This window comes from Tachyglossus aculeatus, chromosome 19, assembly GCF_015852505.1.
Source record: "Tachyglossus aculeatus isolate mTacAcu1 chromosome 19, mTacAcu1.pri, whole genome shotgun sequence".
NCBI lineage: Eukaryota > Metazoa > Chordata > Mammalia > Monotremata > Tachyglossidae > Tachyglossus > Tachyglossus aculeatus.
The window spans coordinates 13,562,009-13,579,028 of record NC_052084.1 but is presented as its reverse complement, the minus strand read 5'-3'; the positions used below and the strand labels follow the sequence as shown (position 1 = coordinate 13,579,028).

The 17,020-nt window shown below is 44.2% G+C and overlaps 1 protein-coding gene across 1 annotated transcript; it reads right to left on the bottom strand.

Annotated features, from left to right (window-relative positions):
* Positions 1-739: 739 nt before the first annotated feature.
* SLC30A1 (solute carrier family 30 member 1) lies at positions 740-12,829 on the bottom strand. Its single transcript, XM_038760819.1, has 2 exons — positions 12,217-12,829; positions 740-5,657 (listed from the first exon to the last, which is right to left on the bottom strand). The coding sequence occupies exons 1-2, from the start codon at positions 12,782-12,784 to the stop codon at positions 4,771-4,773; spliced, it is 1,455 nt and encodes a 484-aa protein (XP_038616747.1). The 5' UTR covers positions 12,785-12,829; the 3' UTR covers positions 740-4,770.
* Between the last annotated feature and the right edge of the window lie 4,191 nt (positions 12,830-17,020).

The window sequence follows — 17,020 nt, the reverse complement described above, 5'->3', positions numbered from 1 at the left end:
AGGGGGCGGTGAGGGCTGGGGGATGGGAACCAGACATTACAGTAAGGATATGTACATTAAGTGCTGGGGGGCTGAGGGTGGGGCGAATATCAAGTGCTTACAATGACCCCAATACTATGGCTGGAAATGGGACTTTTGGAGACCCCAACAAGCATCTTTTAAAACGCTAAGTGGACTTCTGTATGAATATCCTATGTCTTTGGAACATTTAGTGACACAAATGACCAGAACCCTAGTTTACACCTCATTTAAAGAATAATGAACTGTAGTAGAGGCATAAATTTGGGGAGTAAAACATTTTTAAATGTATTATCCCACAAATATAACTAGCGCCATAACAATAGTTCCCTCTGTTGAGGCAGGAAATGTTAGTAACATGAAGTATTTTAGTACTAGTGCTTAATGATAGTGATATAAAATCTTACTTGCAAAAAGATGTATTTCTTTTAGTCCAGCCTCATTGCTTTGAGGCTAGCAGCCTGGATCGACTGCTTATCCAATGCATGACCCGTGCTTAGTATAGAGCTTAGTACCATGCCTGGCACATAGTAAGCATTTAACAAATGCCATAATAATAATTATTATTATGACCAGGCTGAGTACTGACTGCTTAGTTCAATCATAGCCTGGAATTACTGGGGAGCAAACTGTATGCACAAGACAACTAAGCAGGAATGTAAGACAGTTTTATTTACTGCTTAGCTTTGGTAAATAAAGGAAAAAAACACAGTAGCCTGTCTCATGTAGAACATTTATAATATAATACAATCCATAAAACCTCATGATGAGGTAGGAATAACTTTGGAAAACAATGTACAAACATACAAAGAACAAATAATTTAATGTAAAACAGAAAAGACATTTGTATCTGCTTTCAGCAAGATGACAACTGCATAACATTGCACCACATTCTGCCCAGAGAGATGGCAATAGCAGACACCAGAACCACATGAATGGAAGAAAGGTCCGTGAAGAATCACAGCACACATTTTATTGTGCTGATCAAGGCAGACCCAAAACATGGCCATTTCTGTGTTTAGAGCTTTTCAGGTACAATCACATCTATTCATTGTATGCTACGTTCCCTTTAGAATCTTTTTGTCAGAGACACAGGACTACAAAATTTTTGGTTTAAAAGTTTAAATAGAAGTATACACAAAAGGCCCCTTGTGCCAATGAGAAAGGATTGCTAAATATTTCAGCCTTTGACAGTAAAATGAAATAGCATAGCCACACAACTTCTGTAATGCTACGTTAAAATGGCACTATTAAAACTCCTCGTTGAGAAATGGTCAAACACTACATAATGGACTCAATAGTATGTTAGAAACTGAAAAGAATACTGGGTTTTCCTCTCCCCTTCTCCTCTATAGTTTTAACAATGTTTCATGACTCACCAATGTTACTGAAGTACAGCATTAATATCAATATTTCTACATTGTGAAGAGAATCAATAGGTTTACCAAGTCACTCTCCATATTTGTTTTTTTTTCATGCTCTGTGTGAAAACATCAACAGCAGATAAAGATCATATTTATAGCTTTCAGAAAATGTCAACATGTAGCAAGCATTAAAACCTCAACACCTACCAAATATTCTACAATTCACTCCAAGGTTAATTTTAACATTCTCAGGGATCTAATTTTCAAAAAATAAAAAATATATTAATACTGATTGAGTTGGGGTTGTTCAAAAACTAAAAACAAGACCCCACACAAAGACGAAAATTTCATTCTCTTCCAGTACACTGATACATCCTCTTCTTTCACTGATTATCCATGGGACCCTCATGGAAAAAGAAAACACTCCCACCCAAACTGCCAATCTCAGAGGTATAGCATATGGTTTTCTAAATATTCACATACATACTCTAAACTAAATATTCTCTCGTTTACATCTTTCTACAAGTGAGTACTCCAACTGTGGAGATTCAAATCTACCATCATTAAGGCTGTATTTGGGGAATTTTTTTTTTCCGGACCATTTTTATCGTAGGCATAAAACAGCACAACTTCCCAACTCTCACCCCTCTCCTCTACATAAGTGAAATTATAAGCTTCTAGGCCATAAATTGCTAATCTTGAATACTAAATAAAAGCCAGTTGGAGAGCAATAAGGCTACATAACTGATGCAGCATTCTAAAACAGGCTCTTTAAAATTTTAAGATATTTAGATGCCCTAAAGTTTAGGTGCATTTACCCACTTCCCTTCAAGAAAACTAAATCCCAAGAAGTTTACATATAAAAACGTGATTTTCTTACTCTTTATAGAGAAATATGGATTAGAAAGTGCTTAGAAGAGAGAAACATTATTTCTCCAATAAAAACTTCTGGGTCGACAGTGCCCATTACTTTGTTATAAATGAGAAACTATTTTGAAGAGGAAACCCTATGGTTCCCCTAGATGAATACATTATAAAAGTTACTTAAAAATGAGTTATGAAAAGAATAACCAACTTTGAAGCTCATTTTTGTACTTTAAGAAACACATAGCCCTTTTCCTGTGCTTAAATACCATTTTAAATCCTCATTCACATGAACACATTTTACTTCTGCATTGTAACCACTTTTAAGTTTCTAAAAGGAAACTTCTCTTGGGTGTAAATAGTCAGTAAGGTTATTGTGTGATATCATTACTAAAAATGTATGCATTAACAGAGAGGCCTATTTCTTCATAAAATGTAAAGTCAGAAATGCCCAAAATGCAGTGCAATTAGCCACCTTCTCCTTCTGGTTTCAGCAAATAATAGAACTTCTACAATTCATACTTAAAATTGTCACATAGACCTCAAAAGATGTTTTGGATTGAATTCTGAAGATTCCATTTCACAATCTTCACTATGCAGCATCAAAACATCAGGCTATATTGCAAATTTCAGGTTCTGGTTTTGGCCCATTTGAGAAAACATGAAGGTATACATACACTCACACTCACCTTCCCCCTGTCCCCCCTCCCCGCTACACTCCCACACTATTATCTAAGTACACCTCACTCCATTCTTAAGGGGTCCCGTTTTTATAAGCCCATTGCCAGCAACAGGCACGTTAGAAAAAAGGTACAATTTCTGCCAATAGATTAAACATTTATAAAGAAATCAGGTATCTAATTCCAAGTCTTAACATTTTTTTTTGAATTTTTGAATTTAAAACAATGACTCTTTGCCAACACAAAATTCGTCATCCCAGGCGCAATCTACAAAACCAATTAGAAATAGTTGTGACTTTTTACATGCTTTTGGCAAAACAGCTCTGTGTATAACTGATATTACCAATATCGGTTCCATTTAGAACTCCTCTTTTCCTCTGCCCCTCCTGCACTGGGCCTCCCCAGCAAAAAATAAAATAAAAGTACTGCTTCACAAAGCTAAAAGTAATCCACCTTCTAAAATTGTGTTTGATGGGAAAACTTTGAAATCTATGAACATCAAATCCCTTGCAGGAAAACTGAAATGGACAACTTTAGTCACAGTTCATTCACCTTTTTGTGGATAACTGTTAGTGTCCATGCTAAATAGGCCACAGTTTAAAGACCTGAGCAATATCCACACCTCAAGGTGAGGTACACCTGGGCCTGACCTTAATTATATATTTTGCTTTTAAAGTTTTAAGCACTGTGATGTTTTTGCTTTCTATTTTTTATGCTTCTGATCGGCAGCTGTAATGAAAGCATGGGAATTGACAGCATATTAGGCAGTTTTTCAAAAATACATGTTTTGATTCAAAATATGACTTTTCTTTGAAACATTTATTGTTGATTCTTTTCTTCAAGGCTTAATTTGTATTGAATATCTGTTAAAAAATACTTTCTACAGTGGGGTATTTCTAAGTAAAGTTTCCTCCCAATGGCAAATTTCACTATAAAGTGTCAAATCAATCCATCTAAATGAAAAAAAAATGCTGGTGATCACCTTTATAAGTTTTCGGAAAAAATAAATGAGAAACAGGTGCTTATTCATAAATTGAAATACTTTGAAGAATTTAAAAGTTCTTCCATTATTTTATTTTATAAAATAATATGTCTGTTAGATCTCTTGTGTCATCCTTTCTACTTTTATTACTTTTTAGTTTAATCAGATATAACTCAGTGATATAGTAGAAGAGAATTTAATAAACAATATTAACACAATCTGCTTCTTTTGTGGGGGCAGAAAATGCCACTATCACATAAGAGAATGTAACAACTTTTCCTACTAATGTCCATAAGACATTCTTCGAAAAAATGCTACCGTTATGCTATAACTTCAAATGGCATTTAAAGTTTATCATAAATGTCTACGAAGAAAAGAAAACCAACAACATTTTCTGGTTTCAAGTTTTATATAAAAAAAAATGAGACCAAATGATTCAAACGAAAAGTACTACACTAGAGGGAATGGGGTAGGGAAAAAAAGGCCAAAGAAATACCAGTAACAAATTAAATTTTAATTTATTTAATCCCCCTAATTAAGTTTTGCCATGGGAAAACTGAAATCAAGTATCATTAGAATATACAAAGTAAATGCTTACTTCAACATAACAACAAAAAAAAATGTAACAAGTGTTAAAACTGGCTTTCCAAAATCGTTACAGCATAGCTGTGCCCAGCAAATAATCACAAAGTTGTAATACAAAACTCTGTGTTCTGCTGTTCCTTTATGTTCTTTAAAAAATAGAACTAACGGTGTGACAAGAATGAAGACTTCAGCAATTACACTTCTTGGCAAACTTGGGATTTCATTGGAGTCTCTTCCTCTTGTAGTTGAAAAAGTCAAACATCACATTTTTTGGACCCTACAAAGATGATTCGGGTTTCTTTTTGGAATTCTTCTTAATATCTAGCACGACAGCTGAGACGCTTTCAGTTTTAGTCCTTGTTTTGTTCTCTAGTGTTTCACTGAGTTCTAAACAAGAAATACTAACTGAAGGGAGCTTTTCTGTCTCTTTCTCAGAATTGGCTTTTTGTGTTGTTCCACAACATTGCTTCAAAGCACACTGAGTTCGGCAGGCGAGCTCACAGGGGGTGATGCTTGATTGAGAGCCTACGCTAGCAAATTCGGGCTGAATGGTGGTAGCGTGAATTCCGTGATTATGAAAGACGTCTTTAATGCTCTTAGCCACCTGCATGTACGCTGCAGGGTCATGACATTTTATGTGAGCAGTGGCAATAATTCTGCTTCCAGCAAGTTGCCAAACATGTAATTCATGAACTTCTTCAACTCCTTCAACCTCTCGAAGGTGCTTTTTCAAATTTCTGATATTTATTTGTTTAGGAACAGTTTGCAAAAGAATAAGGGCAGACTCCTTAAGTAATGGATAAGTTGTATAAAGAAGTATACCAATCATTACGAGGCAAAGAGTTGGATCTAAATAGAGCACCCAGCAGGGACCAGCCTCAAGTACAGAAGAATTATTTGAACCTACAAACATCTGGCAAGGGCTGTCAATGCATGGGTTTTCACAAAACACTCCCTCCGGACATGCTCTCCAAGAAAAGTAAAAGACCAAAGCATTGATTACCACAATCACTGAACCCAAAGCATCTCCAAAGACATGAAGGAACACTCCTCTCATGTTAAGTTGTGCACTAGTATCTTCTGCATCAATTTTTTCAGAAGAGTCATCATTAATAAGGTTCCCGTTCACTTGCACGTCCACTGTGCTTTCTTTTGCTGTGTTTCCTACAAAGAAGAGAAAGCAAAATTTAGCAAAATTGAAGTTTCAGTATAGCACAGTTACATTTCCAGGTCAAAACCGGTAGTTTTCAGGACCATGGAAGAGTGGTAGCTTCATTTTCTTTAGTGCAGAATCGGACAATCCTACTTAAGAACTTAGGACTGAAGTTACACATTGATGGAATCAGTATTTGCCTGATTGCTTTGGCTTTTCCTATTAACATCCAGGACTGAATGTTGCCAGGAGGCTATTTCCAGATTCCGATTACCTCTCCGCCCCTTCCCGCCAAACATAAATTCCCTATCAATTCAGGAGATCAAGAATAATGGAAGAAATAAACTAACTCAAATTTATGGCAACCCAGAAGGCTTGATTTGACATTTCGTTCCAGTTGTACTTGCTATTCTTGTGTTCCCTGGATTCATCTCACACTTTTATTATAACTGGCCCCAAAATTACTTTGGTTGGTTATATCCATTCAAATAAGGACATTTTTGCCAAAGACTAAATAATAATAATAATAATAATAATAATAATGGCATTTAAGTGCTTACTATGTGCAAAGTACTGTTCTAAGCGCTGAGCTAAATGATCGATGTACATGTGGAATCTCATAATCCCAAGATCATTTTGAACATCTGACTTGTTGAGCGTTCCCTAACCCTCATATGTAATAAAAGTTTAATTCAGGGAACACCTTACAAAATGGGGCTGGGGAGCAGGGAAAGGTGGAAGGAGTTGACCCCAGCGATTTAATCCATCTTTTCAACTCACCAATTTCTAGGATGCACTGTACTAAATTTAGGATAACCACATTTTTGCTCTTTTGCAAATTCTAAGCAGTTGTATCAGTGGGATCTAGAAGGCCAAGTGTTCAACGTGCCCAGACAGGCCGTCAGAAGATGATTAGCGGGGCCATGGGTCAAATGAACTGAACCCTCGAGTGCCTTTCATAAAAGAAACCTTTAACCGGGCATTTATTTTCCAGGGAAGGCTAATTGCTAAGATACTGGTCCTGGAAGTGATACACCCCCGGGGGAGGTTTGTTCTGTGGGCTGGTGGGCTTTCTACATGACCTCGGAGGAAAACTTTTCCTGAATATACACTGCCCAGGCAGGTCCCAACACCCAGGGGCAAGAGCCAGGGCAGTCCGGGGTGCGTCTCCTTCGGATCTCCGGCACGGGCTTGCATACCACGAAGGAGCCGGCTCCCGCCTGCCTTCGCTCCGGCCGTCCGGCCAAGGGTCTTGGGGGGCCTTTCCGCAGCAGCATAGGAAGTTGAAGGCCGAGGGTCTCTCCCCCGTTCCCCCCCGCACCCCATTTCTCCTCCAAAAGGCTTCGAGCCCCTTGGCTCCAGCCCAGAAGCAGCGTGGCTTAGTGGAGGGAGCACGGGCTTGGGTTCTAATCCCGCCTCCGCCACTTGTCTGCTGTCACTTTTCTCCGCCACTTGGGCAATCAATCAATCAATCAATCGTATTTATTGAGCGCTTACTGTGTGCAGAGCACTGTACTAAGCGCTTGGGAAGTACAAGTTGGCAACATATAGAGACAGTCCCTACCCAACAGTGGGTTCACAGTCAAGAAGGGGGAGACAGAGAACAAAACAAAAACATATTAACAAAATAAAATAAATAGAATAAATATGTACAAGTAAAATAGAGTAATAAATATGTACAAACATATATAAATATATACAGGTGCTGTGGAAAGGGAAGGCAAGTCACTTCACTTCTCTGGGTCCGTTGTTGCGTAGGGACCGTCTCTATATGTTGCTGCCTTATACTTCCCAAGCGCTTAGTACAGTGCTCTGCACACAGTAAGTGCTCAATAAATACGATTGAATGAATGAATGGGCCTCGGTTACCCCATCTGGAAAATGGGGATGAAGACCATGAGCCCCAGGCGGTACAACTTGATTACCTGGTATAATAACGATGGTATTTGTTCATTCATTCATTCATTCATTCAATCGTATTTATTGAGCATTGTGTGCAGAGCACTGTACTAAGCGCTTGGGAAGTACAAGTTGGCAACACATAGAGACGGTCCCTACCCAACAGTGGGCTCACAGTCTAGAAGACTGGTAAGCACTTACTCTGTGCCAAGCACTGTTCTAAGCGCTGGAGAGGTTACAGGGTGATCAGGTTGTCCCACGGGGGGCTCACAGTTTTCACCCCCATTTTACAGATGAGGCCACTGAGGCCCAGAGAAGTGAAATGACTTGCCCCAAGTCACACAGCTGACAGTTGGCGGGGCTGGGATTTGAACCCACGACCTCCAAAGCCCGGGCTTTTTCCACTGAGCCACGCTGCTTCTCCCCAGCGCTTAGCACGGTGCATGGCACATGGTAAGCACTTAACAAATGCCATCGTTATTACTATTAGGCCAGGCCCGGGCCTTTCTCCCCAGACCCCTCATCCGCGCGGGGGACGAGCGGGGAAGGGGAGGCTGGGGCTCCCGGGTCCCCTCTCCCTGGACCATTCATTCCTTCACTCATTCAGTCGTATTTATTGAGCGCTTACTGTGTGCAGAGCACTGTACTACGCGCTTGGAAAGTACAAGTTGGCAACATATAGAGTTGGTCCCTACCCAAGTGGAGGGATCCTGCTCAGCCCCAATAATAACCATAATTCATTCACTCAATCGTATTTATTGAGCGCTTACTGTATGCAGCGCACTGTACTACGCGCTTGGGAAGTACAAGCTGGCAACATATAGAGACGGTCCCTACCCGAGTGGAGGGATCCTGCTCAGCCCCAATAATAACCATAATTCATTCATTCAATCGTATTTATTGAGCGCTTACTGTATGCAGAGCACTGAACTACGCGCTTGGAAAGTACAAGCTGGCAACATATAGAGACGGTCCCTACCCGAGTGGAGGGATCCTGCTCAGCCCCAATAATAACCATAATTCATTCATTCATAATTCATTCAATCGTATTTATTGAGCGCTTACCGTATGCAGAGCACTGTACTACGCGCTTGGGAAGTACAAGCTGGCAACATATAGAGACGGTCCCTACCCGAGTGGAGGGATCCTGTTCAACCCCAACAATAATCACAATTCATTCAATCGTATTTATTGAACGCTTACTGTGTGCTGAGCGCTGTACTACACGCTTGGGAAGTACAAGCTGTTAACATATAGAGACGGTCCCTACCCGAGTGGAGGGATCCTGCTCGGCCCCAATAATAATCATAATTCATTCAATCGTATTTACTGAGCGTTTACTATGTGCTGAGCGCTGTACTACACGCTTGGGAAGTACAAGCTGGCAACATATAGAGACGGTCCCTACCCAACAGCGGGCTCAGGGTCTGGAAATAATAATGACGGGATTTGTGAAGCTCTAGGTGCGAAACACCGTGCTAAGCACTGGGGGAATACAAGGCGATCAGGCTGTGCCCCGTGCTGCTCCCGGTCAATCAATCAATCAATCGTATTTATTGAGCTCTTACTGTGTGCAGAGCACTGTACTAAGCGCTTGGGAAGTACAAGTTGGCAACACATAGAGACGGTCCCTACCCAACAGTGGGCTCACAGTCTAGAAGGGGGAGACAGAGAACAAAGCCAAACATATTAACAAAATAAAATAAATAGAATAGATATGTACAAGTAGAATAGGGTAATAAATATGTACAAACATATATACAGGTGATGTGGGGAAGGGAAGGAGGTAAGACGGGGGGATGGACAGGGGGACGAGGGGGAGAGAAATGAGGGGGCTCAGTCTGGGAATCAATCAATCGTATTTATTGAGCGCTTACTGTGTGCACAGCACTGTACTAAGCGCTTGGGAAGTCCAAGTTGGCAACATATAGAGACAGTCCCTACCCAACAGTGGGCTCACAGTCTAGAAGGGGGAGACAGAGAACAAAACCGAACACATTAACAAAATAAAATAGAATAGATATGTACAAGTAAAATAGAGTAATAAATATGTACAAACATATATACAGGTGCTGTGGGGAAGGGCAGGAGGTAAAACGTGGGGGGGGTGGAGAGGGGGAGGCGGGGGAGAGAAATGAGGGGGCTCAGTCTGGGAATCAATCAATCGTATTTATTGAGCGCTTATTGTGTGCAGAGCACAGTACTAAGCGCTTGGGAAGTACAAGTTGGCAACATATAGAGACAATCAATCAATCGTATTTATTGAGCGCGTACTGTGTGCAGAGCACTGTACGAAGCGCTTGGGAAGTCCAAGTTGGCAACATATAGAGACGGTCCCTACCCAACAGTGGGCTCACAGTCTAGAAGGGGGAGACAGAGAACAAAACCAAACACATTAACAAAATAAAACAAATAGAATAGATATGTACAAGTAAAATAGGGTAATAAATATGTACGAACATATATACAGGTGCTGTGGGGAAGGGAAGGAGGTAAGACGGAGGGGATGGAGAGGGGGCTCAGTGTGGGAATCAATCCATCGTATTTATCGAGCGCTGTGTGCAGAGCACTGTACTAAGCGCTTGGGAAGTACAACTTGGCAACATAGAGACAGTCAATCAATCAATCAATCGTATTTATCGAGCGCTTACTGTCTGCAGAGCACTGTACTAAGCGCTTGGGAAGTCCAAGTTGGCAACATCTAGAGACGGTCCCTATCCAACAGTGGGTTCACAGTCTAGAAGGGGGAGACAGAGAACAAAACCAAACATATTAAGAAAATAAAATAGAATAGATATGTACAAGTAAAATAGAGTAACAAACATGTACAAACATATATACAGGTGCTGTGGGGAAGGGAAGGAGGTAAGACGGGGGGATGGAGGGGGGACGAGGGGGAGAGGAATGAGGGGGCTCAGTATGGGAATCAATCAATCGTATTTACTGAGCGCTGTGTGCAGACCACTGTACTAAGCGCTTGGGAAGTACAAGTTGGCAACATATACAGTCAATCGTATTTATTGAGCGCTTACTGTGTGCAGAGCACTGTACTAAGCGCTTGGGGAGTCCAAGTTGGCAACATCTAGAGACGGTCCCTACCCAACAGTGGGCTCACAGTCTAGAAGGGGGAGACAGAGAACAAAACCAAACACATTAACAAAATAAAATAAGTAGAATAGACATGTACAAGTAAAATAGGGTAATAAATATGTACGAACATATATACAGGTGCTGTGGGGAAGGGAAGGAGGTAAGACCGGGGGGATGGAGAGGGGGCTCAGTGTGGGAATCAATCCATCGTATTTATCGAGCGCCGTGTGCAGAGCACTGTACTAAGCGCTTGGGAAGTACAAGTTGGAAACATATAGAGACAGTCAATCAATCAATCGTATTTATCGAGCGCTTACTGTGTGCAGAGCACTGTACTAAGCGCTTGGGAAGTCCAAGTTGGCAACATCTAGAGACGGTCCCTACCCAACAGTGGGTTCACAGTCTAGAAGGGGGAGACAGAGAACAAAACCAAACATATTAAGAAAATAAAATAGAATAGATATGTACAAGTAAAATAGAGTAACAAACATGTACAAACATATATACAGGTGCTGTGGGGAAGGGAAGGAGGTAAGACGGGGGGATGGAGGGGGGACGAGGGGGAGAGGAATGAGGGGGCTCAGTATGGGAATCAATCAATCGTATTTACTGAGCGCTGTGTGCAGACCACTGTACTAAGCGCTTGGGAAGTCCAAGTTGGCAACATATACAGTCAATCAATCGTATTTATTGAGCGCTTACTGTGTGCAGAGCACTGTACTAAGCGCTTGGGGAGTCCAAGTTGGCAACATATAGAGACGGTCCCTACCCAACAGTGGGCTCACAGTCTAGAAGGGGGAGACAGAGAACAAAACCAAACGCATTAACAAAATAGAATAGACATGTACAAGTAAAATAGAGTAATAAATATGTACAAACATATATACAGGTGCTGTGGGGAAGGGAAGGAGATAAGACGGGGGGGATGGAGGGGGGGCGAGGGGGAGAGGAAGGAGGGGGCTCAGTCTGGGAATCAATCAATCAAATCAATCGTATTTATTGAGCGCTGTGTCCAGACCACTGTACTAAGCGCTTGGGAAGTACAAGTTGGCAACATATAGAGACAGTCAATCAATCGTATTTATTGAGCGCTTACAGTGTGCAGAGCACTGTACTAGGCGCTTGGGAAGTCCAAGTTGGCAACATCTAGAGACGGTCCCTACCCAACAGTGGGCTCACAGTCTAAAAGGGGGAGACGCGGGGGGGATGGAGAGGAAGGAGGGGGCTCAGTGCGGGAAGGCCTCCTGGAGGAGGTGAGCTGTCAGTAGGGCCTTGAAGGGAGAAAGAGGGTCATCCCCTCTTGATTGATTGTCTCTATAACTTGCCAGCTTGTACTTCCCAAGCGCTTAGTCCAGTGCTTTTAGACTGCGAGCCCACTGTTGGGTAGGGACTGCCTCTAGACGTTGCCAACTTGGACTTCCCAAGCGCTTAGTCCAGTGCCCATAGTAGGCGCTCACTCAATACGATGGATGATGATGAGTGCTCCGCACACAGTAAGCGCTCAGTAAATACGATCGATCGATTGATGGATCGATGCCCATTTACGGGGGGGGGGGGGGGGGGGGGGCGTCCCCTGCTCACCTGGCCGGTCCGGCTTGAGCCCGTTGGAGCTGCCGCGGCCGCCCACCAGGATGTTGGTCTCCTCCGGGTCGGGGTCGGGGCGATCCTTGGCGGCGACGCCGTGCCCCCCGTGGTGCCCCCCGCGGTGCCCGTGCCCCCCGTGGTGCCCCAGGCCGCTGTGGTGGTGGAAGAGGCAGAGCCCCAGCAGGTTGACCACCAGCCCGGCCACGCCGACCCCCAGCACCACCAGCGGCTTCTGCATCTCGTGCGGCTCGATGAACCGCTCGATGGCCTCCAGCAGGATGGCGAAGCAGAGGCCGGTGAGGAAGATGGCGTTCACCAGGGCCCCCATCACCTCGGCCCGGATCCAGCCGAAGGTGTTCTTCTGCGTGGCCTGGGTCCTCCGGGCGAAGCGCTCCGCCACCAGGGCCACCACCAGGGCCAGCACGTCCGACAGCATGTGGAACGAGTCCGACAGCATGGCCAGCGACGCCGTCAGCCGGCTCACCACCACCTCCAGCACCATGAACAGGAAGGTCAGCGACAGCATGCACAGCAGCCGGGCCCGGTTGGGGCCCCAGCACGCCATGGCGCCTGAGGGAAGCGCCCACCGCGACGGCCGCCGCCGCCGCTCTCCCTCCTCACGGGCGTCGACGGCCACTGCGCCCGGCCCCGTCTCGGGCTCCTCACCCCTTTGCAGACGGTTTGCAAAAAAACTTTGCTTTGCACTCGGAACCCGCCGTTTCCACACGGCCCCCGGGGCCCCGCCCCCCAGGGCGCTCCTCATTGGTCCGACCGGCCTCCGGACACGCCCACCGGCGCCCGGGATTGGACGCCGCCCGCGCGGGCCCCGGGTGGGCGGGGCTCGGCGCCTGAGGGGGCCGGGTGCAGCCGGGCCCGGACCCCCTCACCTCCCCTCAGCGGCCCTCACCAAATCGCGGCCCCAGCCGAGGGACTAATAATAATAATAATAATAATGGCATTTTTAATCAATCAATCAATCAATCGTATTTATTGAGCGCTTACTGTGTGCAGAGCGCTGTGCTAAGCGCTTGGGAAGTCCAAGTTGGCAACATACAGAGACAGTCCCTACCCAACGGTGGGCTCACAGTCTAAAAGGGGGAGACGGAGAACAGAACCAAACATACTAACAAAATAAAATAAATAGAATAGATATGTACAAGTAAAATAAATAAATAGAGTAATAAATATGTACAATCATATATACATATATATACATATTTATATATATATATATTTAGCGCTTACTATGTGCCAAGCACTGTTCTAAGGGCTGGGGAGGATACAATCAATCAATCAGTCAATCGTATTTATTGAGCGGTTACATATATATATACATATACATATATATATATATATATTTAGCGCTTACTATGTGCCAAGCACTGTTCTAAGCCCTGGGGAGGATACAATCAATCAATCAGTCAATCGTATTTATTGAGCAGTTACTGTGTGCAGAGCACTGTATACTAAGCGCTTGGGAAGTCCAGGTTGGCAACATCTAGAGACAGTCCCTACCCAACAGTGGGCTCACAGTCTAAAAGGGGGAGACGGAGAACAGAACCAAACATACTAACAAAATAAAATAAATAGAATAGATATGTACAAGTTAAATAAATAGAGTAATAAATATGTACAAACATATATATATATATACACATATATTAAGCGCTTACTATGTGCCAAGCACTGTTCTAAGCGCTGGGGAGGATACAATCAATCAGTCAATCGTATTTATTGAGCGCTTACGGTGTGCAGAGCGCTGTACTAAGCGCTTGGGAAGTCCAAGTTGGCAACATCGAGAGACGGTCCCTACCCAACAGTGGGCTCACAGTCTAAAAGGGGGAGACAGAGAACAAAACCAAACATATTAACAAAATAAAATAAATAGAATAGACAGGTACAAGTAAAATAAATAAATAAATAGAGTAATAAATACGTACAAACAAAAATACAGGTGCCGTGGGGAAGGGAAGGAGGTAAGGCGGGGGGATGGAGAGGGGGAGGAAGGGGAGAGGAAGGAGGGGGCTCAGTGTGGGAGGGCCTCCTGGAGGAGGTGAGCTCTCAGTAGGGCCTTGAAGGGAGGGAGAGAGCTAGGGGAGGGCATTCCAGGCCAGGGGGATGACGTGGGCCGGGGGGCGACGGCGGGACAGGCGAGAACGAGGCACGGTGAGGAGATATTTATTCTAATTATTTTATTTTGTTAATATGTTTTGTTCTCTGTCTCCCCCTTCTAGACTGTGAGCCCACTGTTGGGTAGGGACCGTCCCCATATGTTGCCGACTTGTGCTTCCCAAGCGCTTAGTCCAGTGCTCTGCACACAGTAAGCGCTCAATAAATACGATTGAATGAATGAATGAATATAGAGACGGTCCCTACCCAACAACGGGCTCACATACAAGGTAATCAGTTTATCCCACGTGGGGCTCACAGGCTTCATCCCCATTTTAATAATAATGATGTTGGTATTTCATTCATTCAGTCGTATTTACTGAGCGCCTACTGTGTAGAGCACTGGACTAAGCGCTTGGGAAGGACAAGTCGCCGACATATAGAGACGGTCCCTACTCAACAACGGGCTCACATACAAGGTAATCAGTTTATCCCACGTGGGGCTCACAGGCTTCATCCCCATTTTAATAATGATGATGTTGGTATTTCATTCATTCAGTCGTATTTATTGAGCGCCTACTGTGTGCAGAGCACTGGACTAAGCGCTTGGGAAGTACAAGTCAACGACATATAGAGACGGTCCCTACCCAACAACGGGCTCACATACAAGGTAATCAGTTTATCCCACGTGGGGCTCACAGGCTTCACCCCCATTTTAATAATAATGATGTTGGTATTTCATTCATTCAGTCAGTCGTATTTATTGAGCGCCTACTGTGTGCAGAGCACTGAACTAAGCGGTTGGGAAGGACAAGTCGCCAACATATAGAGACGGTCCCTACCCAACAACGGGCTCACATACAAGGTAATCAGTTTATCCCACGTGGGGCTCACAGGCTTCATCCCCATTTTAATAATAATGATGTTGGTATTTGTGAAGCGCTTCCTATGTGCCAAGCGCTGTTCTAAGCGCCGGGGTAGAAACAAGGTAATCAGGTTGTCCCGCGTGGGGCTCACAGTCTTCATCCCCAGTTTACGGATGAGGGAACTGAGGCATCGAGAAGTGAAGTGATTTGCCCAAGGTCACGCAGCTAACAAGCGGCGGAGGCGGGATTAGAACCCACGACCTCTGGCTCCCCAGCCCGGGCACTTTCCACTCTTTACACTCCGCGGTTGGGACCAAACTCACCTCCAGCTTCAATGCGGCAACTCAAGGGTCAGGCCTTGGCTGCTTGATAATAATAATGGTGGCATTTGTTAAGAGCTTACTATGTGCAAAGCACTGTTCTAAGCGCTGGGGCACTGTGCTAAGCGCTGGATGAGGAGCCACCCTAGGGTTTAACTGCCCGTGGTTACTTTTGGTCTCCTCTCTGAGGCTCACGCGCCGCCCGCCCCCAAAACGCCCTTCACACCCAGCGGCTCTCATGTAAGAGGGAGGGCGAGGGGCCCGGCTGTTTATACATCAAGCGGCGCCTGGTTTTCCTAATTGAAAGTTTGGTTCCAACCTAAATAGGCCCCGGGCTGATATGTAATCAATGTGTTCGGCTTTCGTACTCGAAAAAGGTGCCACTGACATTTTGTAGGTGAAAGAGTGACTGCTTAAGGTCCTTCTAGACTCACCAAATAGGTGCTGGAGATGCCATTTATGGCACCCCAAACTCTTCGGCTGGCGCGTTCCCTTACCCAGGGTGTGTGCCAGAAACCTTTATTCAAGAGAACCGCCTCGTTTTGTCTCCAAGCCAGTGTCTTCGAAAGACCGAGCTCGGGTTCTCAGTAATAGATCAGAAGAAATGCTGTTAAATGAAGTAGACCAACCGCCCAACTGGCCCGATATTCCCTCTCCGACTGTGGCGACAGAACCCAGGAAGGATGGTTGGCCTCCTTGATGTAGATCCTCTAATATTAAGGTTTCCCTCCAGAAATACATTATGGACTGCTCTTGAACCTACTATGTACTGTAACTCACCTTGAGCAGGGTGAAGACTTGCTTTCTCAGTTTGTTTTGAACCATCTAACTTCAAGCTTGGATGGCTGCCCCCTTGTCTTGATTTTACGGGGGTTTGGTGAATAACAATTCCATGCCCTCCCTCTCTGCACCCTTCATGAATTTTGTAGGTTTCATGTGTCCCTCTCAAGGCTGTGCCTTTGCAGGCTGGAGTCTTAACTTGGTCTCTCCTCCTAAGGAAATTAATTCCATTCATCTGGTTGTCCTGGCTGCCTCTCTCCATGCCGTCTCCAAGTGCCTTATGTTTTTCAGTCACTCGATAGTATTTTCCTAAAATGGGGTTAGCAGAACTGCCTAAAGAATTCCAGATATGGGCACATCATAGTTTTATATCATGATAAAACTTATTTTTTTGGTTTTCTAAACCCTTCCTGCTGATGTCCGCCGATCAGTGGGCTTTTTTGACTGCTGCACGCTGGATCCGTGATTTGAAAGCAGAGTCAACAGTGACTCCGATACTTTTTTCATGCTTTGTGACTGATAACTCTTAGCCCAACATCATAAAGTTGTAATTATTTTTCCATAGGTACCTCACTTTACATTGGCTCCTATTGACGCTCATCTGCCACAAAGCTCATCCTTATGGAGATCTTCATCCCTGTCTTCATGACATTTTACAGCCTGGAATAATTTGAGATCTCATCGCACACTCCCTCTTCCAGACCACTGATGAGGAAGTTAAACAAA